Genomic DNA, 24825 nt, shown 5'->3' with positions numbered 1-24825 from the left:
TGCAGCGTGTCTGAAACTTTTATAAGGCTAAAGGTTACCTTTCACACTGAAGAACCCTAAGCAAACTCCACTTGAGGTCAAGATACAGAATAACGCAAATCCCAACATCTCTTTCAACACCTCTCTTGGACAGACTTTTCCGAAACCACCATCCTACTGTGCAGCTATGCAAATCTCCCATATCCAGTTTACTCAGGGCACTGTCAACGAAACCTCCGTCCAGGTCCTAGGACAGCAGAGGAAACTATTCCAGAAACCCAGCTGGCTATTAGAACTGTCTGGAACTTCAATTAACTCACAGTACTTCAAGAGGGCCAGCTGGAGATTGTATTTCAGGAAAACTACTTGGGACAAGGTCAGAAGGGGGAGGAGATGCTCAGAAGTTTGCAGAAAAGGTTTCCCTCCTCTTTTCAGGAGCTCTGATTGGTCTTTGAATGCTGCTTTGTTTTTCTAAGTAAACAAGGAAACCCTGATAGGTACTTTTTTGTTAGTCTGTTTATCAAGTAGTACATGAGTCAGTACAAGGATGTAGTGCAGATTATAAATACTCTCAATAAAAGTAATTTGTTTCCCAATATCTTTCAGAATCTGATATATATGTATATACATATATACATATATATATATATATATATATATATATATGTCTTAAAACATATATTTCTATTAGCACTTTAGTTATACTGACTTTAGGAAGTAGTTACTGTCCTTCTAGGCCTACTGTTTTCAAACTGTAATTTGTACAGGAAACTTCTGAGTATCTCCTCAAAATGTAGACCCGCCCCCCCAACACCTACCGCAAACTTGAAGAATCACAATTTCTATAATTAAAATCTAGGAATCATAATTTTTAACTGGCACAAGGCATTTAAGTACTATGCCTTGAGAAACATTATCCTGGGGCTAAGTTCCCATCCAAGGGACACAAAGCCATTTGTATTCTCTAAATTTAAGTGACAAGCACACATCACTGATGCCATGTGTCCAATCCAACGTGAATCCTATTTAGCAATACCCTTAGAATAGAAAAAGAATATTAATATTTCTCTAACTGGTTATTCTGTTTGCAGTCACCCCTATGTTCAGGCCATGGGAGGATAAAGTGTTCCTGACTGAAGTGGCAACACGATATAAACAAGCAAGTCCAGTCCTCCTTCAGGCCGCAAACCAAAAGACATTTCCCAACCCTTCGTGGATGGGTCCATTGACATACTTAACTTGAAAACTGCACATGTCTTTCGGTGTTTGCTTTCTTTTCTTATTTTCACATGAACTTATGTTACCTAGTCAACCAATACTAAAAGAGTGAACAACATCCCTTAATAAAAAAAAAAAAAAAAGTTTAGGACATAGAAAATGTTGGCATGGGGGTTGGGCGATGGCGCAGTGGGTTGAGCGCATGTGGCGCAAAGCGCAGGGACCGGCGTAAGGATCCCGGTTGGAGCCCCCGGCTCCCCACCTGCAGGGGAGTCGCTTCACAGGCGGTGAAGCAGGTCTGCAGGTGTCTATCTTTCTCTCCCCTTCTCTATCTTACCCTCCTCTCTCCATTTCTCTCTGTCCTATACAACAACGAATTATGTCAACAAGGGCAATAATAATGATCACAACAAAGCTACAACGAGGGCAACAAAAGGGGGGGGGGGGAAGGCCTCCAGGAGCGGTGGATTCATGGTGCAGGCACCGAGCCCAGCAGTAACCCTGGAGGAGGAAACAAAAAAAAAAGAAAATGTTGGCATAGCAAATTAGACTTTGTAAATAACATATGTCTATTTTGAATGCCAGTTGTAGCAAATCGTGCTTAAAATATGTAAATATAGTTTTTGGGGTGTGTGTGTGTGTGTGTGTGTGTGTGTGTGTGTGTGTGTGTGTGTGTGTGTGTACTATAAGGAACCTCTGAAACCAATAGGATTTCAGTCTGAAAAATGGTTCTTCCACACTGAAACTCCTCTGGTTCTGGGTGGGGGTAGATAAAGAAACGCTCCTGGGGGGTTGGGCGGTAATGCAGCAGGTTAAGGGCATGTGGCACAAAGAGCAAGGACCAGTGTTAAGGATCCCAGTTCAAGTCCCCGGCTCCCCACCTATAGGGGAGTCACTTCACAGGCAGTGAAGCAGGTCTGCAGGTGTCTGTCTTTCTCTCCCCCTCTCTGTCTTGCCCTCCTCTTTCCATTTCTTTCTGTACTTTCCAACAATGACATCAATAAAAATAACCACAACAACAATAAAAACGACAAGGGCAACAAAAGGGAAAATAAATTTTAAAAAATCTTAAGAAAAGAAAGAAAGAAACAAAACGCTCCTGCCCGAGGCTCCACCATAAGCCATAAGCCTGAGTTGCTAAGCAGGGCTCTGGTAAAAAAAATAAAAAATAAAGAAAAGAAAAGAAAAGAAAAAGTAACTCATTATCTCAACATTTCTAGATTTTATAATTATAAGACAACTTTGCAAGGGGCTGGACAGTAGTGCAGTGGGTTAAGCACACATGGCAGGATCCTGGTTGGAACCCGGGGGGGGGGGGTTGCTTTACAAGCAGTAAAGTAGATCTGCAGGTGTCTCTCTTTTGTTCCCCCTCTCTGTGTTCCCCTCCTCTCCTGATTTCTCTGTCCTATCCAACGACAACAGTAATAACAACAACAATAACAACAAGGGCAACTAGGGAATCAAAAACAGGGAGAAAAATAAGACAGCTTTGATTGATGTCAAAGTTCTTCTTCTTCCATTCTGTGTTAGTAGGTGGTACACACTGTACGTGTACCACAAAATTTTAGTCTTTCATTCTTTTTAAGTTTTATTTATTTATTATGAGAGAGAGAGAATGAGAAAGGATGGAGGGGCAGAGAGAATGGATCAGAGCACTGCTCGGCTCTGACATAAAGTAGTTCCTGAGATTGAACTGGTGGCCTATGGAATCTCAGGCATGCAAGCTGGTGCTCTATAGTTAGTTATCTACTCCACCTGCTCCTGCTCCAGCCACTCAGCCTTTAATGAGCACTTACATTTCTTTCATTATATATATATATATATATATATATATATATATATATATATGAATAAGCCTTTAATTGATTGAGTTGCATCACACCTTGTTTTAATGACAACAAAAATACTACTTTTTGCGTGTTCAAAAATGATCACTAATCATCTTTTGGTACTTGCTATTGTACAGTGGGGAAGTGCTCTCAGAATTTATTAGACCCTGGAAGGTTCTTGCTCTTACACACACCAGCCACCCCCTTAGCTCTTAACTCTAGCAAGCTTCAAACTTGTTTACACGCACAAATGCAGAGACAAAGCACCACATGTGCATTTAAACTTGGGACCCAGGTGTCAGTCAGTCTGTCTGTCTGTCTGTCTCTCTCTCTCTCTCTCTCTCTCTCTCTCTCTCTCCCTCTCTCGGCTTCTTTTGCTATCTCATTTCCTTATGTTTAGCAATGATACAAGAGAAAACAACCTCTGGATTCTGGAGGCTTGTAGTCCATGAAAGTTATCCTATACACTCTGAGATCATCAGTTAAGAAGGCAGCCACAAATTTTATAATCCTTTTTAATTTTATAATCCTTCTAGGATTTATATTGAATGTGGCAAATGATGAGTTTAGATAACAGCTGTGATTCACTTCAACTTGAAGAGCTAAACTGAGTTAAATTAATATGGAATAGGGAGCCAGGCGGTAGCACACCTGTTTAAACACACTCATTAAAGTGTGCAAGGACCCCGGTTCAAGCCCCTGGTCCCCACCTGCAGGGGGTAAGTTTCACAAGTGATGAAACAGGTCTGCAGATGTCTCTCTGTCTCTTTACCTTTCTATCACTCTCCCTTCTCAATTTCTCTCTGTCTCTTTCCAATAATAAATAAAATAAATCAAAATATTTATTAAAAAATTAATATGTTATAAAAGACAATGTAACCAGAGAAGAGAAAACTACTGCAGAAGGATAGAGGAAGGAGATAACATACTGTATGAAGGGGAGTTAAATGTTTTCTAACTAGACTGAAACCAATGAAATGTCTGATTGTTAAAGACCAAACTGAAAAGACATCCAGGAATACTCAAAGGCGGGACAAGGGAAATAACATTTTATTTAGGAAGAAGTCAGAAACAGGGCACCAGGACAAGAGCAGCAGGGGAAGGTGGGCCATCTTGGACCCAATGTAAGGTAAAACTGAAGGGAAGCAGCAGGAGACTAAGTATTCATCCATCCACTCATTCAATCATTCATTCACTCACTCACTCATTCATTCATTCATTGTATTCTGATAGTACAAACCATACATTTAAGCATTAGTCTTGAGAATGGGAAGCAAAGGTCAAATGTCAGCCAGTACACTGTGAAGAAATAATTAAAAAGAAGGAAGAATTTTATTAGATGCGAAGAATGGAGGGTAGAGAATGAAGTCAAGATACATTTAGATGCCAAGGAGGATTCTCAGAAATGAAGAGAAGTATGGTTCATTTCCCAAGGAGAAAAATGCTTTACCTTAAATGGGCAAATCAGTTAATTGCCACTACTATCAATGCAGTGCAATTCCAAGCAAAAGCGGTCTTGTTTATTCAGTGTGAAACAGTATCTGCTAGCAACACTTTTTTTTCCTCTTGCCTTATCAAATCTACCCCGGAAAAGTCTTTGTGAATACAAAACATGAGCCCCTATGTTATAAATGTTAAACTTCCAATGATAGGACAAGGAAAAAAAGAGAATTCAATACTCACCATTTTCTTGCTCTACAGATAAAAATTTACTACTGTACCAAGATATACAGAGGGTCCATAAAAAGAAGACTTGGAACACAATATTTTAAATTGAAATGATGGAAATGTGGAGTCAGATCTACGAGGATTTTAGGCAGTAGTTTTCTTTTTTAAATTTTTTAAAATATTTATTTATTTTTCCCTTTTGTTGCCTTTGCTGTTTAACATTGTTGTGGTTATTGATGTCGTTTTTGGATAGGACAGAGAGAAATGGAGAGAGGAGGGGAAGGCAAAGAGGGGGAGAGAAAGACATACACCTGCAGGCCTGCTTCACTGCCTGTGAAGCGACTCCTCTGCAGGTGGGAAGCTGGGAGCTCGAACCGGGATCCTTATGCCAGTCCTTGAGCTTTGCGCCACCTGCACTTAACCCGCTGTGACACCACCCAACTCCCCTCTCTTTTTTTTAAGGTGATGATAACTAAGTAAGGATACTGTGGATGAAAATGAAATTGGCATAGAATTAAAAAGAGAAACTAGTTCTATAAGTCAGGAAAGACTCTGAAGTGATATTCTTAATTATAAAAATATTCAAATTAAATTTCTCTTTATTATAAATAGTAAGATATTTTTTACTGAAAATTCAAACATAAAGTAACACAGAGCTAAATTTGGCAAGTTTTCCATCCACAAAGGTTAAGGTATCACATTTTTGAGCCTTAAACTTTTTTTTTTTTAATGTAAGTAGTAAAGTAAGTTTCCGATAAACACTATAAGAAGAAAGGAAAACTGAGAAAGAGAGATAGCATAATGGTTATGCAAAGAGACTCTTATGCCTGAGGCTCCAAAGTCCCAGGTTCAATCTTCAGCACCACTATAAGCCAAAGCTGAGCAGTGCCAACGCCCATGTTCATCGGGGAAACAATTACAGCAACCAGACTTTCCACCTTCTGCACCCAATAATGACCCTGGGGGGATAAAGAATAGGAAAGCTATCAGGGGAGGGGATGGGATACAGAGTTCTGGTAGTAGTAATTGTGTGGAGTTGTACCCGTCTTATCCTATGGTATTTGGCAGTATTTCCTTTTCATAAATAAAAAAATTTGTAAAGTTTTTAAAACACAGACTGAGTATTTTTAATATATAGGCTGTGTATATGCGGACTCTCTCAAAAGCCTAGACCAAGTAGATCAGAAGCAACCAATGGCACAGCTATATACAAGATACTGGGTACTATACAGCAAACCCTAACAAAAGGACTTTTTAAAGTTAACCCAATTACCAAATAATATGATGATAACATTAACTGTCTTTTTGAACCCTAAGACAATAGGAACCTCACATTTCCACTATAGAGCCTGTATTTCCCCCAGTCCTGGAACCTTAGGATAGGGCCCACTTTCCCGCATGCCTCTCCCAACCCATATCAAATAATATTGCATCTGCTGATCTCAACCTAGTCAACGCAACGATTGCCACCTCAACATGCTTCACTTCAGACTGTGTCCAGAGACTTCACGTGTGGAATGACAACCCTTCAGCTTCATTACTCAGGTGAGACCTTTCCTTTCATAGTATTCTCTAATTCCATCCCAGGTGGTTCACTTTCTAACAAAGTCTCAAAACCTAGATATAGACCAGGTTCTGTGAGAGAGAGCATATGTTCACAAGTATCCATAAACTAGTGCAAAATATATACCTGAAAGCAGAAGTACACTAGAGTTTGCAGTGAGTACCCCCCTAACACCTCCTCTCCACTAGTCCAAGCTTTGGGTCCATGATTGCTCAACAACTTGTTTGGCTTCGTATGTTAACTCTCTTTTCAGCCACCAGGTGACAGATGCCATCAGGATGCCGGCCAGGCTTCCCTGGACTGAAGACCCCACCAATGTGTCCTGGAGCTCCGCTTCCCCAGAGACCCACCCTACCAGGGAAAGAGAGAGGCAAACTGGGAGTATGGACCGACCAGTCAACGTCCATGTTCAGCGGGGAAGCAATTACAGAAGCCAGACCTTCCACCTTCTGCAACCTACAACGACCCTGGGTCCATGCTCCCAGAGGGCTAGAGAATGGGAAAGCTATCAGGGGAGGGGATGGGATATGGAGATTGGGTGGTGGGAATTGTGTGGAGTTGTACCCCTCCTACCCTATGTTTTTGTTAATTTATCCTTTCTTAAATAAAAAGTAAATTTAAAAAAAATTTAGAAAAAAAAGTACAAAGTCTCTTGACTCATCTTCCCCATCTCTTTCTCTAGAGAAGTTACTGTAAATAACTTGCTATATATTGTTACAGGTCATATAGGGATGCATTGGATCGACCTTCTCGTGGTGCATCCCGTGAGTAGCCATTCATTGGGGAAACTGACGATCCTTTCTAGCCAACTGAATCCACATGGATCCCAGTCACTTTCAAAGCCAGCAACAAGCAGCTCCTGACAGCTTTCAACCTGACCTGTTGACTGGCTACGGAAGAAGGGCAAACGCTAGAAGAAGAACAGGTCATATATATTTACATATATATATGTGATAAAAATTAAATTCAATAAACACACTGCCATCTCTAAGAAAATATTCCTCAAAAAAGTACTTTCTACGAAATCATCTATTATCAAATTGGTTATTATATTGAGAATACAAAGTCAAATAATATCTGAACTTTTATGATCAGGGAATGGAGAGACAAGTCACAACAGTTTGTTCAGTACTCTAAGAACCATCCCTTTGCATAATGATTATTAAATATTTTTAAAATTTAAGATCAACAAATTCCAGTTGGGTTAAACTTATTTTGAAAAAGTTCTTTCTTTTTTTCTCTCTTCCTTTCTCCCTTGCTTCCTTTCTTAAATTTTTATTGGCTAGAGACAGCCAGAAATTGTGAGGGAAAAGGGGAGATAGAGGAGAGAGAGATAAAGAGACACCTGCAGACCTGCTTCACCACTTGCAATTTTTTTCTTCTGTAGGTAGGGACTGGGAGGCTTGAACCCAGGTCTGAACATTGTAATATGTGCACTCAACCAGGTGTGCCGGTACCTGCCCCTCCCCCAAGTTGTTTTTACACTATAAATCTAGATTGACTTATAGGAGGTTGTGAGTACAACCAGACATTTACAGATAAGTCAAACAAAGGTTTTTATATAAAAATAATTTATTTTCAATTGAAAAATATGGAGTGGGGAGAGGTAGGTAGGTAGATAGACAGATAGACACAGAGATTATAGCTCCACTCAGCTTTGGCATACAATAAGGCCAGGCATCAAACCTTGGCTTAAACATACATGTCTAACGTTCAACTAATGATCCATTTCCCTGCCCCTAGACAATTTTAGTTCTTTTGTTTTTCTTAGACTATCACTTATAGCTTTTATCTTCCAGTGGTTAAAATATCTGAAATTATCTTACACCTAAATTTTTTTTACCACCAAAAATCCATTTGAACAAATGAAAATGTTGATTTCCTTATTTCCAAATCTTTTGAGATTCAGCAAAAAGAAAGTAGATTTCAAAAAAAAAAGTGTCACTTATGATTTATAATTAAAGACATTTAAGGGTCAGTGAAAAGTTCCCTTTCTGACTGCTGAAAACAAGACTGGTAGCCTTTGTGTATAGCCAACCATTTCCCCTTCTTTTCAGAGATGGATAGATATGTACTCATATTTAGTTGGTTCTTTTGATCCACCCTAGGAACTGCGTATGAGAGACTGCCGCTTCTCAGAAATGCTCAATGAGATCATTATTCATTATTTAGGAAGCCTGAGTATGTATGTATATATATATATATATATATATATATATATATATATATATATATATATATATCCCCACTCATTCAGTCCTCCTACTAACATCTACATCCTAAGCCAGCTAACTTTTAGAAGTTCACATTTAAAGACTATTTTATTTGTGATCTCCCATAGACAAACTTTTATGAATGAGACAGGACTATGTACCCTGCTATAATTAGCATGTGATGACTTAATGCATTCATAAAGTAACATATTTTAGAAATACACAAAGTACTTATTCACAATTCATTTAACTTTTCTTTTATGTTAATGTATACTCTTTTTTTTTCCTCCAGGGTTATCGCTGGGGCTCAATGCCTACACCATGAATCCACCGCTCCTGGAGGCCATTTTTCCCCCTTTTGTTGCCCTTGTTGTTGTAGCCTTGCTGTGGTTATTATTGTTATTGTTGATGTTTTTAGTTTCTCTGATGTAGTTATTCTTTTTCTCCTTGATTTCAAATACATAAAGAGCTATGACACTGTTCTGAAATTCATTCCCTTTGGTGCCATGAGCACATATTTAGCACAGCTTAATAAAAACTTCTTATGGGAGCTGGGTGGTAGCACAGCGGGTTAAGCACACATGGTGCAAAGCCTAAGGATCCTGGTTTGAGCCCCCCGGGGGTCCCCACCTGCAGGGGGTCGCTTCACAGGCGGTGAAGCAGGTCTGCAGGTGTCTATCCTTCTCTCCTCCACTCTGTCTTCCCCTCCTCTCTCCATTTCTCTCTGTCCTATCCAACAACAACAATAACAACTACAACAAGCGCAACAACAAGGGCAACAAAAATGGGAAAAAATGGCCTCCAGGAGCAGTGGATTCATAGTGCACACACCAAACCCCAGTGATAACTCTGGAGGCAAAAAAAAAAAAAAAAAAAAAAAAAACCAGAAAAACAACTTCTAACTTTTCTTCATGACACGACTTGTTTCTCCTTTGCCTTTACAAAATGAAAAGAAAAAAAAAACCCTAAATCTTATTACATTATACTCAAATGCAACAGTTTCAGCAGAATAAGACTTCTAATTATTATTTTTTAAATTTTATTTATAAAAAGCAAACACTAACAAGACCATAGGATAAGAGGGGTACAAGTCCACACAATTCCCACCACTAGAACTCCATATCCCCTCCCTGCCCTGATAGCTTCCCTATTCTTTATCCCTCTAGGAGTATAGACCCAGGGTCATTAGATTTCTAGTTATTTTTATTCAACTAAATTATATATCAAAGACAGATTATTATATGACAAAGCAAAGATTAAGAGTGAAAATTTGGGATAAAAGAAAAATTTATTCTGAAACCTGCTAAAAATATCTTATTTCACATCCTGAGGAAATCAACAGTGTCATTCTTGGGCCATTATGATTGTATGATCCATGTTGTCTAGGCTCAGTCTTAAAAAGACCAATAAGTAGAGGCTAAGGACTTGTGACTTACTTGCAATGCTAGGCTAGTACAAAGTTACAGAGGAAGTAATTTCAGGTCTGAATGTCAAACTGAATACTCTCATCTCCTTGAGGAAAGATTATTTTGCAGAGGTTCTGAGAGTGGAAGTTCACAGTTGCTTCCTTTCACCTCTACAGAAGAGAAAAAGTCACACTTGGAGGGAGCTTCAGAAATGGTGAATAGTCTTTGTGTCACTCTGTGATTTACTTCTGTGAATTAGGAGTAACATTTTAGGCACTTTTTTTAAAATCAAAGACTTAGTAAGTCACATGCAAATACAATTGAGGATAGCATCAGAATCCACTTCATAAAAAGATTAGTACCCCTATTCCACTATCAATAAGATTATTTTCCAGAAACATCTGAAAATAATTGCGATGATTATTTTGAATTATTGATAAATAAAATAATTGCTATGCTTTGCACCATAGAATTGTCAAAAGGATTGTGCTGAGGCTGGTCTGAAAGTACTTGAGAACTGATTGTGGGGCCAGGTAGTGGCGCACCAGGTTGAGTGCATATGTTGCAATGAGCAAGGACTCAGGTTCAAGACCCTTGTCTCTACCTTTGGGGGAAAGCTTTTTGAGTGGTGAAGCAAAGCAGTACTACAGGTGTCTTTTCCTCTTCTCTCTCCCTCTCTATCATCCTTTCCCTCTCAATTTCTGGCTGTCTTTACCCAAAAAATAAAAAAAATAAAGATAATAAAAAATTTAAAAAGGGGCAGTAGGGCAGAAATGCCAAATATGTGATTATGCATCCTTCTTTTTTGGATAGGACAGAGAGAAATGGAGAGAGGAGGGGAAGACAGAGAGGGGGAGAGAAAGACAGACACCTGCAGAACTGCTTCACCGCCTGGGAAGCGACTCCCCTGCAGGTGGGGAGCCGGGGGCTTGAACCGGGATCCTTATGCTGGTCCTTGCGCTTTGTGCCACCTGCGCTTAACCCACTGTGCTACTGCCCAACTCTCTGCATCCTTTCCATCTTTGTATTCAGTAGTATCTAACTGAATTGGTAGCGCAGAATCAACCACAGTGGGTGCATTTACAACATGAACATTAAACAAAGCCACAAACCAGCTGTGTCATGCACCCTTGAGGTATTTGATACGCACACAATAAAATACCTGGGACTGTAGGCTGCAGGATTATTAAAAATACAACAGACATTATGACATTGTGACTTGAAGTATATAAAAAGCTTAATGATGAAAAAAATCTTAGAAATAGTAAGACAGGGTTTCAAGGTGTTACAGGTAAAAACTAGCAATTTTGTTTACATTTTTCCGAGGTCTCACAGAATAAACAACCTTTGTCTAAGATCTTAACTACTGCATTTGGCAGAACAAGGAAATACTCTTCAAAGAGAATAAAAAGGAACAAAGAGAAAGTCTGGAACTCCTTAACATTTTCTAAAGGAGCTGAGAGTGCATGGACTGCAGAAGCAAATGCAAGACCAATGAAATAGAAAAGGAATGGAGGGAACCGATTTTTAAGTGTTACCAAAAGGATCATTAGTCCTATGATTAAGAGGAAATGACAAGAGAAGAAGTTGCCAAAAATAACAAAACATTTAATAGAATTACCATTTAGAGCGAGAACACAACCAGTGAAAATAGCTCAGTGAGCAGTATGTTGCTTTGCCATACAAGTGACTTGAGTCTGAGGCCAGCCCTCACCACACTGTTAGGAAGCTTTGGTGTTATGGAGTCTCTCTCTCTCTCTCTCTGCCTCTCTCCCTCTCTCTCTCTCTTCCACTCTCTCATATCAAAAAGAAAGGAAGGAAAGAAGGAAGGAAGGGAGGAAGGGAAAAATACAGCTGACAAAATTGGTCGATATGACAGAAGCAGATTTTTTACAACAGAAGTCTTAACAGCAAATGAAATGTATTGCTGCCTTAAAGAGTTTTAATAAAGTATTAAGTATATTAAGTATTTATTTGAGACGGAGAGGGGGAGGGGAAAGAGGGAGGGAGAATCTCAAGTTTGAGAACTCAATATTTAATCTACTGTTCCCCCTTCCAGGCTGGTTAAAATAAAAGTTTGGGAGTCGGGCGGTAGCGTAGTGGGTGAAGCGCATGTGGCACCAAGTGCAAGGACCAGCATAAGGATCCTGGTTCGAGCCCCCTGCTCCCCACCTGCAGGGGCGTCACTTCACAGGCAGTGAAGCAGGTCTGCAGGTGTCTGTCTTTATTTCCCCCTCTCTGTCTTCCCCTCCTCTCTCCATTTCTCTCTGTCCTATCCAACAACGACAACAGCAACAGCAATAACAACAATAATAACTACAACAATAAAACAAGGGCAACAAAAGGGAATAAATATTTTTTAAAAATTTAAAAATATAAAAGTTTAACTATTATTAGTTTTTTTAAAAAAGTATTTATTTATTTTCCCTTTTGTTGCCCTTGTTGTTTTTTTAATTGTTGTTGTAGTTATTCTTGCTGTTATTGATGTCATCATTGTTATTGGATAGGACAGAGAGAAATGGAGAGAGGAGGAGAAGACAGAGATGAGGAGAGAAAGATAGACACCTGCAGACCTGCTTTACCACTTGTGAAGCGACTCCCCTGCAGGTGGGGACCCCCGGGGGGCTCAAACCGGGATCCATCTGCTGGTCCTTGTGCTTCATGCCACGTGTGCTTAACCTGCTGCACTACCGCCCAACTCCCTAGATAGATTTTTTAATAGGAGTAACTTAGGTTGTTTTTTTCCCCCTAAGGAGAATTCAATTTTTATGGGAAAAACTTTTGTTTTGTTTTGTTGTTTTGTTTTGTTTTTTGGTAAGACCAGAGGACTGTTCAACTCTAGTTTATGGTAGTGCTGGCTATTGAACCTGGGACCTGGGAGCCTCAAGCATGAAAGTTGTTTGCACAACCATTATACTAGCTACCCAGCCCAGAGAATTCAAATTTTTATACAGTCAATTATATTCTATGTGACATTTCAGCAACAACTAAATTCTTAAAGCAAACCAGTTAACCAAATTTGGTTATTATTTATTGACAAATTTACTGTACCAAATTGTGTCTCATACTATTTGTGTGATTATTATGCAAATTATCCAAAGTCTGCATAGGAGAGGAAGTAGACAACTTTTGCAGAGAGGATCAAGATGACTAGCTAACGAAGTTATGGAGTAACAGGGCTGGGCAGTGGTAGCGTGCTGGGTTAAGCACACACAGTGCTAAGTGCAAGGACCAGCGCAAGGATCCTGGTGTGAGCCCCCCAGCATCCCCACCTGCAGGGAGGTCACTTTGCAAGTGGTGAAGCAGTGGTGAAGCACTTTGCAAGTGTCTATCTTTCTATCCCACTCTCTTGTCTTCCACTCCTCTCTCAATTTCTATCTGTCCTATCCTACAACAGCAGCAACAACAATGACAGCAACAACACCAATAACAATAGCAAAAATATGATTGCCAGGAGCAGTGATTTGTAGTGCTGGCACTGAGCCCCAGTGATAACCTGGGAGGCAAAAAAAAAAGGAAGAAATTATGGAATATATACTCCATGGATTACTACTCTACAATCAAAAAAGATGATATTGGGTCCTTTGTGACAAAATGGATGGAACTGGGGGTGATTATGCTTATCAAAATGAAGAGATGAAAGACAACCACCAGATGGTTTTACTCATATGTGCAATCTAGAGATCTGATAAACATGAACTTGAAAAAAAAAATAGAAGAAGCAAGCAAATTATAAGACTTCTGATCAATATAGTGGGGATACCGAACTTGGGTGGTAGGTGTGGTTCTGAACCGCACACTATAATCTTACAATCTTGTAACCTATTATTAATCATAAATTTAAAATATAAAAAAGTCCTTGCAATTTTTATTCAAATTCTAAAGAACATATGCTAGATTTATTTAAGGCCTCCCCTTAGTTTATCTCTCTATAAGTAACTACAAGCACTTTACAGGAAACTCTGTCATGCTGTTTGAATAGTAGGCAAATAGAATAGAGAAGTGTTGGAGATTTTCAGTCTTGCATCCCATGAAAATAAATCAAATTCAACATGAAGCAAGTCAGAGCTGAAGGAATTCATCATCACCAAACCAGCTCTGCAAGAAATACTAAACGACCTGACGTAAAAGAACAAAAACAATATTCTGAGAAGTAACAAGATGCCTGTTTTTGTGTTTACAACATTTGTGAAAGGCAAGTAACAGGAGAATCTAAAAGCAAATTTTAGACTTACCTGCTTCCAATTTAAAATAAGCCAAGAAGCGCAGAATTTGAGGTTTAAACCATATGTAACTCCATATCCAGAATACCTAGAATGAAATCTGATCACTACACAAACGACATATGTCAAGCTACAAAGACAGAGGAATGAGAGACTAACAAAGAGACAGAGATGAGCTGCAAGAAAACACAGGGAAGACACAGAAAAATAGCAAGACACTTTTATACCTATAATTCCACTGCATGTCGGTAGCCTTAATTTGCCAACTAAAAGGCACAGAGTGGCGGTGCAGTTCAGAAAGCATAATCCTAATTCTGCTATTTATTTGAGATTCACCTATACTCAAAGTAAGAAGCTTGATGGAAAATAATTACACAGACAAATAGGGCCTGAAAAAGGCAGGGACAGTCTTACTTAGATATAATAGACTTCAAGTATAAAAAAATAACAAGAGGGAGTTGGGTGGTAGCACAACGGGTTCAGTGCACGTGGCACAAAGTGCTAGGACCGGTGTAAGGATCACAGTTCGAGCCCCCAGCTCCCCACCTGCAGGGGAGTCGTTTCACAAGCAGTGAAGCAGGTGTCTATCTTTCTCTCCTCCTCTCCGTCTTCCCCACCTTTCTCTATTTCTCTCTGTCCTATCCAACAATAACGACATCAATAACAATAATAACTACAACAATAAAACAACAAGGGCAACAAGAGGACATAAATAAATAAATATTAAGGGAGCTGGGTGGTAGCACGGCGGGTTAAGTGCAGGTGGCGTAAAGTGCAAGGACCAGCGTGAGGATCCCGGTTCAAGCCCCCGGCTCCCCACCTGCAGGGGAGTCGCTTCACAGGCGGTGAAGCAGGTCTGCAGGTGTCTATCTTTCTCTCCCCCTCTCTGTCTTCCCCTCCTCTCTCCATCTCTCTGTCCTATCCAACAACAACAACATCAGTAACAACAACAATAATAACGACAACAACAATTAAAAGACAACAAGGGCAACAAAAGGGAAAATAAATAAATAAAATTACAAAAAATTAAATAAATAAATATTAAAAAAAACAAGAGAACAAGTGATTAATTCATCAAGTGAAATTTACACTAATAAGATTTATATCCCAAAGGAAAGAATGTCTGGGTAAACTATTAATTACCTGTAGAGAGATACCAAAATGGTTGGAACTCAAAGTGATTATGCTTTATGAAGTAAGCAAAAGAGGTGAAAGACAATTACTGGATGGTTTCATTCATATGTGGACTATAGAAAACTGAAGCACATGAACTCAAAACTAAAAACGTAACTGAAATATCTCTAAGACTTGGTGAGAACTAGGATACTTAGTGGAGGGCAAGGAGCACAGAACTTGGGTGGCGGCTGAAGAAAAGAGTGCCCAAGACATTAATGGAGAGTGTTTTCTTTTAAAATTTTAACTACTTTTTATATTTATTCCCTTTTGTTGCCCTTGTTGTTTTATTGTTGTAGTTATTATTGTTGTTGTTACTGATGTCACTGTTGTTGGATAGGACAGTGAGAAATGAAGAGAGGAGGGGAAGACAGGGAGGGGGAGAGAAAGACAGACATCTGCAGACCTGCTTCACCACCTGTGAAGCGACTCCCCTGCAGGTGGGAAGCCAGGGGCTCGAACCAGGATCCTTACACCGGTCCTTGTGCTTTGCACCACCTGTGCTTAACATACTACTGCCCAATTCCTGCTAAATATTTTTTTTATTGGGAGGTTCATGGTTTACATTATAGTTGTTAGCAAATGAGTGCAATTTCCCATCTCTTCAGTATAGGTGTCTGCAAAACACTCTCACTCCCCAAACTAATTCCATCATCATGTCAGGATCTGAACCCCCCACCCCCGCCACCTCCTCTCTGTCCTCCTTCCCCAAAGTCTCTTGCTTTGGTTCTATATACCCAACCAGTCAAAGTTTTGCTTTACGTTTCCCTTTTCTGTTCTTGTTTCTTAAGTTCTGCCCATGAATGAGATCATCCTATGTTCATCCTTCTCTTTCTGGATTTTCTCAATAAGATTTCTTTCAGCTCCAACCAAGATGAGGTGAAGAAAGAGAACTCACCAATCATTCTTAATAGCTGAACAGTATTCCATTGTGTATATATCCCACAACTTACTTAGCCACTTATCTGTTATTAGACACCTAGATTGCATCCAAGTTTGTGTTATTACAAATTGTGCTGTTATAAACATAGGTATACACAGTTGTCTTTGAGTATGACTGTGTTTGTTTCCTTAGAATATATCCTCAGGAATTGTCAGGCCATAGGGTAAACACATTTCTAACCTTCTGAGAGTTCTCCAGATTTCTTTCCACAAGGGTAGGACTAATTTACATTCCCACCAGCAGTGTAAAAGGGTTTCTTAAATCCATTCATTCACAAGGAAAACAAAAGCAAAAATAAACCAATGGGACTACATAAAACTGAAAAGCTTATGTTCAACAAAGGAAACTTTACCAAAACAAAAGGATACCCTAATTAATTTTACAAAAAGATGTTTACACACCATACATATCTAAGAGTTAATAACCAACATATATAAATAGCTCACAAAACTTGGTAGCAGCAACAACAACAACAACAACAAAAAATGGAGAGGACATGTCAGAATGTTCACTACACCCACGGTCAACAGAAATGAAAAACCTGTTCACTTACTGATTATCAGAGGAAATGCAAATCATGAAACAAAGAGAGGCTACCTCACCACTGTAAAAATGCCATACACTTTAAAAAAAGGCAGAGAGAGCCCGATGATACCTCAGAACATTAGAAATGGACCCAAGTATCTGCTCAGAGAAAACACCTATCCAAAGAGGTCCACGTACACCTATGTTCATAGCAGCACTATTTATAGTAGCCTAAATATGAAAGCAACCCAGACGCTTAATGACAGATAAAAGGTTAAGAAAAATTGTGCTATCCAAAAATACAAATAAGTAAGTAAATAAATAAATAAAGGGGGGGGTAAATAGCTCACTTGGATAGTGTGCTGCTTTGTCAATGTGTACAACCCGGGTTTGAGCCCAGCCCCACTGCATTAAAGGAAGCTTTAATGATGTAGTTTCCTCTCTCCTCCCCTCTCTCTCTCTCTCTCTTTCTCTGCCTCTTTATCTCTATCAAGAAAAAGAAATAGAAGGAAAAAGAGTAGAATAGAAAAAGAAGAAAAGAAGAGGAAAAGTGCTATACACACACACAAAAGAATAATACTCAGCTACTAAAAATGATGAGCTAATTTTCCTTGCTTATCTTGAATGAAACTTGAAGGAATCCTATTAAGTGGCATCATCCCAAAAGAGAAGGTTTTATATATACCATATGATCTCACAGGTAGGTCTTAAGAAGAAAAGAGGAAACGGTCTGTCGAAGCAAGGCCAAAATATGGGTAGAAAGAGGTCAGCTGAGGGGGGCCAGGAGGTAACACAGCGGGTTAAGCGCACATAGCGCAAAGCGTAAGGACCAGCATAAGGATCCCAGTTGGAGCCTCCAGCTCCCCACCTGCAAGGGGGTCGCTTCCCAGGTGGTGAAGCAGGTCTGCAGGTGTCTATCTTTCTCTCCCCCTCTCTGTCTTCCCCTCCTCTCTCCATTTCTCTCTGTCCTATCCAACAAAAATGACAGCAGTAACAACAATAATAAACAACAAGCAGCAAAAGGGAGAAAATAGCCCCCAGGAGTAGTGAATTCATAGTGTAGGCACCCAACCCCAGCAATAACCCTGGAGACAAAAAAAAAAAAGAGGTCAGCTGAACTCTGGGCACCAAATAAACTCTGCACAGTGGTATAGGAGAAACTACACTGGTAGTGGACTCAGAGAACAGATTCTTACTATGGAAGGATGAGAGACTGTATCCATGGAGGCAACAGCTGTCTTATAAATCATTATTTCCCTAGTAAAAGATTAGAAAAGGGGCCTGTCCTATGATCTGGAATATAGGAATCCATCCACGGAACACAAAAAACACATATAAGAATAGATCTATGTACACAATGTTCTTAGCAGAAAATCTTTAATAGCCTAAATTTGGGGATAACCCAAATGCTCAGCAACAGATAAATGGCTAAGAAAGTTGTGGTCATCTGTTCTGTCACTTGAAGAAGATTGGTCCTGAAATGTTCCCAGGTGTGACCATGGACAGCGAACTCAGACTGACAAGAGACTCAGAGGTTACACAGACTCCTGTGCTAATAGGAATATATAGTTGCCCTAGGTCAAATCAATGGGGTAAAATGAATTGTATTTATTTACTTTCCTCATGTTTGGGAGCTACTGTCTGCCTTAATTCAGCTTTCTAACCCTATTCTAAGCTCTGACATCTTCTTCCCAAACAATGTTTTTAGTCCACCTACATGTTAGCTATCAAGCTCCAGCAAAAATTACCATAGGCCCCATGAAATATACCTAAAATAGACTTCCTAGCTTCTTCCCACCCCCAAACCCCTAATTCATCTGCTCTAATCTTGGCCCATACCTCCAAAGGGATAAACAGAAAGGAAACTCTGCAATGGAGGGGATGGGACACAGTACTCTGGTGGGGAGAACTGCATGGAATTATCTACCCATGTTACCTTACCAAATCACTAATAAAATTTTTTAAAGTTTTTAAAAATTTTTTATTAATTTATTTATTGAATAGAGACACAGAGGAATCCAGAGGGAAGAGGAGATAGGGAGAGAGGAAGACAGAGATACCTGTAGCCCTGCTTCACCACTCATGAAGCTTTCCCCCTGTAGGTGGGGGCCGGGGTATGAACCCAGACCCTTGTGTATTGTAACGTGCACTCAGTCAGGTTTGCCACCACTTTGCCCTAGAAAGTTGCCATATATATAACTCAATAACTCAGCTCTAAGAAATAAGAGTCGGGTGGTAGCACACCTTATTAAGCAACCAATACCATGCACAAGGACCCAGATTCAAGGTCCCAGTCTTCACATATGGGAGGTGGGGGGAGCTTAATGCTTTTATTCTGTATCTTGGTTAAATTTTGAAAGGATAATATTAAGTAAGATAAGTCGAAGAGAGGAAAATAAGAAATGCTCTCACTCATAGGTGGAACTTAAGAAACAGAGATAGGGAGTCAGGCGGTAGCGTAGCAGGTTAAGTGCAGGTGGCGCAAAGTGCAAAAACCAGCACAAGGATCCCAGTTCAAGCCCCCGGCTCCCCACCTGCAGAGGAGTCACTTCACAGGTAGTGACACAGCTCTGCAGATGTTTATCTTTCTCTCTCACTCTCTGTCTTCCCCTCCTCTCTCCATTTCTCTCTGTCCTATCCAACACAACAACAACAATAAAACAAGGGCAACAGAAGGGAATAAATAAATAAATATTTTTTAAAAAAGAAAAACAGATAATTCAATGTGAAAGTTTAAATAGCAATTGTCTGTTCAAACATGACCAAGGACTTTAAGAGAAGGAGGAGGTGGAGGGGAGGAGACAGTGGGCCTGGGCCTTGGTGATACAGTACATAATGGTGGAGGAAATGTCGATGTCAGTCAGTATTAGTGAGTATGGTGTACAAACGTACCACAGGGAGATAAACTAGATTCATGTAAGGACAGCAATCTTGTAATTTGTTATTATTCCCAATGAAGCTAGGTTCATACTCCCAGAGAGATAAAGAATAGGAAAGCTTCCATTGGAGGGGATGTGATTACAGAACTCCAGTGGTGGAAAAATGTGTGGAGTTTTACCCCTCTTATCCTATGGTTTTGTTAATATTTTCTATTTTTTATTTTATAAATAAAAACTGTTGGCAGAAAGAAATATTTTAATGAAAATTTTAATTTATGTTTCTCTTCCTTAGGCCTGAACTCAAAAATTAGATAATGAACTAGAATCTAAATATACTCAATATGAGTAAACCCTGAAAGGATATGCATTGTTTTTCACAGAGAAATTCAAATAGAATGTGAATTAAAGGGGCCAGGTGATGGCGCACTGGGTTAAGTGCATATAGTATGAAGTGCAAGGATATGTGCAAGGATCCCAGTTCCAGTCCCCTGTCTCCCCATCAGCAGCGGGGGTCGCTTCAAAAGTGGTGAAGTAGGTCTGCAAGTTTCTTTCTCTCTCCCTCTCTATCTTCCTCTCCCCTCTTAATTTCTCTCTGTTCTAACCAACAACAACAACAAAAAACAACAACAAAAAGGGAAAAATGTCCTCCAGGAACAGTGGATTTGTAGTGCAGTCACCAAGCCCCAGCAACAACCCTAGGGGCAAAAATAAGGTAAAAGAAAAATAAAAGAAAGTGAATTAACATTTATTAAGGACTTATAAAGATTACTGTCTAGCAGCTGGATCCCATATTTTATGAAGTTCTATTCTGCTTAAGTTCACCTTGTATATTAAGTAAAGAGAAGCAATGATGATATAACCAAAAGTGCTGACTGTCATTTTTCTAAGACAAAAATAGCAGAAAAGGCAAGGCTCTGCTCCAAGCAGAGAAAAAGTTACGATTAGAGACTAGAGACTGAGTTGAGCAAAGCATAAAAACAGACAAACTCTAAAAGCAACTGAAGTTACTAAAAGGAAAGGTGCAGGGGAAGGAGTGGTGGAAGGGGGCCCTATGGAATGCAGGAAGGGAGAGAGTGACATCTTGACATCTTGACAGTAAACATGGCAGGACTCTATACTATTCGGAGAGAGGTGAACCAGTTTACCTAACCATATACAGTTCTATAAACCAACACTGTCTCAATAAAAAATAGAGTGAATTATTAGGAGAATAAGTTGTATAGTTGGTAGCCATTTTTAAAAAAGTAAAATAAACTGAGTATTTTCAGATTAGAAGATACCAGCAAGTTTTTGAAGTTTCGAATTATAATGTGTCTTAAAAGATATCCTGACTATAACTTTAGTAAAGCAAGTTAGACATTTTCCAGTCCTTATAAAGTCCTTAAGACTTTATAGTGATGCATACTCCCAATTTTTTTTTTTTTTTTTTTTTTGCCTCCAGGGTTACCGCTGGGGCTTGGTGCCTGCACTACAGATCCACTGCTCCTGGAAGCCATTTTTTCCCCATTTTTGTTGCCCTTGTTATTATTGTTGTTATTGGATAAGACAAAGAGAAATCGGGAGAGGAGAGGAAGACAGAGGGGGAGAGAAAGAAACATCTGCAGACCTGCTTCACTGCTTGTGAAGCGACCCTCCTGCAGATGGAGAGCCAGGGACTTGAACTGGGATCCTTACTCTGGTCCGTACGCTTTGCATCATGTGTACTTAACCAGCTGCAGGACTGCCCAGCCCCTATTTTAGAATTTTGAATGAATGGAAATGCTAGTCTAAAGCTGTTATCTATCTGTTCTTGTGCTTTTTAATGTGACATCCCCTACCTGAGTAACTTCATAATGAGATTTCTAGCAACATTCTGCTCTCACAGATTTATATATTTTTTCCTAATCTTCACACAATAAGTAAACAGTCTCCTATATTTAGCAACATTTATCATGGTTCCCTTTAATGTAATTTAATGACAATAAAGACTCTCATACTATCATACTTCCTGTTCACCTTCTACTTAGTTTTAATTTAAAACACACATACTTGTCATCTATATTAACTATGTTTCTCCTAGTATAACAAGCACAACTAGATTAGCTTTGAAGGACTGAACCATTTATAAAATAAGTAATTCAAGACCAGAATAATTATAACTAGTTATAACCGAGATTTGTTATGAGTATATAAAGTACCATGTGATGCTGAACTACTAAGAAAGCTGGTTACTGAAAAGCTTAAAACTGTAGTCCATTTTAAAATTATGTGTTTCCATGGTCCAGGAGGTGGTGCAGTAGATAAAGCTTTGGATTCTCAACCATGAGGTCCCGAGTTCAATCCCCGGCAGCATATTTACCGGAGTGATGGCTGGTTCTTTCTCCCCTATCTTTCTCATGAATAAATAAAAATATATATATATATTTCCTTATTAGCCAACAGATACTTCTTTCAACTTTAAAAGTATTCACTTAGGTCTTTGTACATAATACTTTTGAAGGTGCAAAAGTATCTGTATGTTATTGTTCTTATTACTGGCACTTATTAACACGCCATTGTCTTGTATTTCAAAGAACTTATTGATATTTCTCAATGTCAATGATTATTTATTGACATTTATAAATGTGCCATTGTATTTCAGGAAAGAAGAGATAAGAATACCTGTGCTGTTCTGCCTTCAATAGGGCAGGAATCAGACACTTATTCCTAGTCACTCGACCCTTCAATAGTGACATTAGTCTATGTGAACATTATATCCTCTTGTATAAACAATTCTCAGGATCATATATCCCTCTTGCATCCACTCTAGCTCTTGATGTTGTTTTGCATTTTGTTCTTTTTTTTTCTGCACTATCAAGGTAAGACTTGGGGTGGGGGTGGGGAGTCCTAATCAGCCAAGAAACTAAGCTAAGGGAAAAAATGGTTAACTATTCACAAAGAGATTCAATACAGTTCATTCAGGTGGTCTGGAAATAACTCAGAAACAGAACTCAAGTATAAAATTTTGCTAAAAGCTGGAGCAGGTTATATCACCAATTTGAACTTACATAAACGGAAAGTAAAGTGGTACCTGCCAAAGGATGGAGAGGGGAATAATGGAGTGGTGTTGGTCAAAAGTTATAAACTCCTAGAGAAGACGTAAGTAAGTTCTGTGATACAATGTGCCATATGGTGACTACAGTTCACAATAATGTGCTATATATTTAATAGTTGCTAAGAAAGTACATATTAAACGTTACCACCAGACACAAAATGGTAATTACACTAATTACTACAGCTAACCCTCTGATGGCAATTACTGGATAATAGATAACATTTATCTAATTGTCATGTTCTACTTTAAGCTTACATAATGTTTTATATGTCAACTCTGCCTTACAAAACTCAGAAAAATTTAAATATGTATCTGTACTCACTAAGCAAAAAGCAACAGTAACCAAGTTCAAACTTAGAAAAAGTTTTATGGCTACAAAGGTAAATGAAACTGAAAATAAATGCACAACAGAGAGCATCAACAACTCAAAACTGGATTCAGAAAAGAACAATAATACTAATGACCTTCCAGGATGGATACTAGTAAACAAAGATAAAAAGACACACATTATCAATATCAAGAATAAAAAAGGATTCGTCACGACAGACCTTGTAATTATTATAAACTTGAACAGTTATATAAGTGGGACTACTAATGGAAAAGACAATTTACCAAACTGACACAGACAGAATGAGAAATAAATAAGTATGAATAGTTCTATTAGGCTTTAAAGAAACTTTGTCCCTGTTGTTCTGTACTGTTTTGTTTCCTCAGAGAGAGGTAGTGGTATCACAACACTGCTCTACCACCCGTGGAGCTTCCCCGGGACTGCTCTTGGGTTTCCCTGAGCAGTAAAGCATGCACCTTACTAGACAGGCTATCTCCAGTACCTTCCCCCCACTCTCTACTCTATCAAAAATATTAGTAATGCCCTGATTTTGCTAGCTCATTTTTATTGTCTTAATCTAATAAATTAAATGATGCTAAGGTGCAAATTACTTTGACATAGGAACTTACCTGACAAAACTACATGTGTCAAAAGTACTAAAGAGACAAGAGTTTCGTTTTTTTTTGTTGTTGTTTTTATTTTTTAAATATTTATTATTTATTCTCTTTTGTTGCCCCCTGTTGTTTTATTGTTGTGGTTATGATTGATGTCGTTGTTATTGGACAGGACAGAGAGAAATGGAGAGGAGGGGAAGACAGAGAGGGGGAGAGAAAGACAGACACCTGCAGACCTGCTTCACCGCTTGTGAAGCAACTCCCTTGCAGGTGGGGAGGTGGGGGCTCAAACCAGGATCCTTATGCTGGTCCTTGCGCTTTGCGCCACCTGTGCTTAACCTGCTGCGCTACAGCCGGACTCCCAAGAGTTTCATTTTTAAGAGGATAACTAGAGAGGGGAAAGCCTCAGACACTATGACAGGAAAGCGAAACTTTTCTGAGTACTCCTTATACCACATATTTTAGCCAACCATTCTTGGTAACACTACCTGGGCATAAGAAGGCAGAAACAATGTGTTTTCCCCAGATATACTCACAGGTCACCATGGATGAGTCCATATATCTGTGCCATGCTCTGATGATAGATTCCTTTCAAAACAGCTATGAGTAGAATGACCACAAAAGCTGGAAGTCCCCAACTTAGAAGGAAGAACAGCAGATAGCGTCTTTCTGTGTGTTCATCATTCATCACCAGCACATACCAGAAATTCACTGACTAAAGAAGGGAAGAGAGGATAAAATGAGCATGTTTTGGACTAATAGTACAAGACCCAAATTCACTTGACTTAGCTATAAAAAAATTACTATAGCTAGTCCTAAGTTTCTAATTGTTCTGTAAATTTGTCCTTGCAAAATAGGCTGATATTCCAGCCAATTTCCCACGTGAACAACTTCATGAAAATAGTAAAATAAATAGCATTAGTATTGAATCAATATTTATTTATTCAGGGTCTAGCATATGGAAACACAGTACTTAAACTGAAACGCCAGACATTGTCCTATGATGGGGCAGCTTTCAAGGCAATGATTCCTTTTCAGTTTGTACTTTCTCCTTTTTAAAATCTGTATTGATGGACTGATTTTGGATAAAGACAGAGAAACTGAAAGGGAAGGGGAAGATAGGAAGTGAGAGAAGTACCGGCAGCACTGCACTAACACTTCTGAAGCTTCCTCCCTCCCCCACAGGTGGG

At 39.1% G+C, this 24825-nt stretch overlaps 1 protein-coding gene across 1 annotated transcript in view; it reads right to left on the bottom strand.

Moving 5' to 3' along the window:
• ADGRV1 (adhesion G protein-coupled receptor V1) overlaps window positions 1–24825 on the bottom strand; it is a 561037-nt gene that overhangs the window by 154418 nt on the left and 381794 nt on the right. The window contains exon 85 of the mRNA XM_016186350.2: window positions 24172–24350. Within this exon, the coding sequence (XP_016041836.2) occupies window positions 24172–24350 (179 nt within the window). The remainder of the gene's footprint in view (window positions 1–24171; window positions 24351–24825) is intronic.

This window comes from Erinaceus europaeus, chromosome 11 (assembly GCF_950295315.1).
Source record: "Erinaceus europaeus chromosome 11, mEriEur2.1, whole genome shotgun sequence".
Taxonomy (NCBI): domain Eukaryota; kingdom Metazoa; phylum Chordata; class Mammalia; order Eulipotyphla; family Erinaceidae; genus Erinaceus; species Erinaceus europaeus.
Note: the sequence above shows the minus strand (reverse complement) of the source record. Positions and strands in the feature narration are given on the sequence as shown.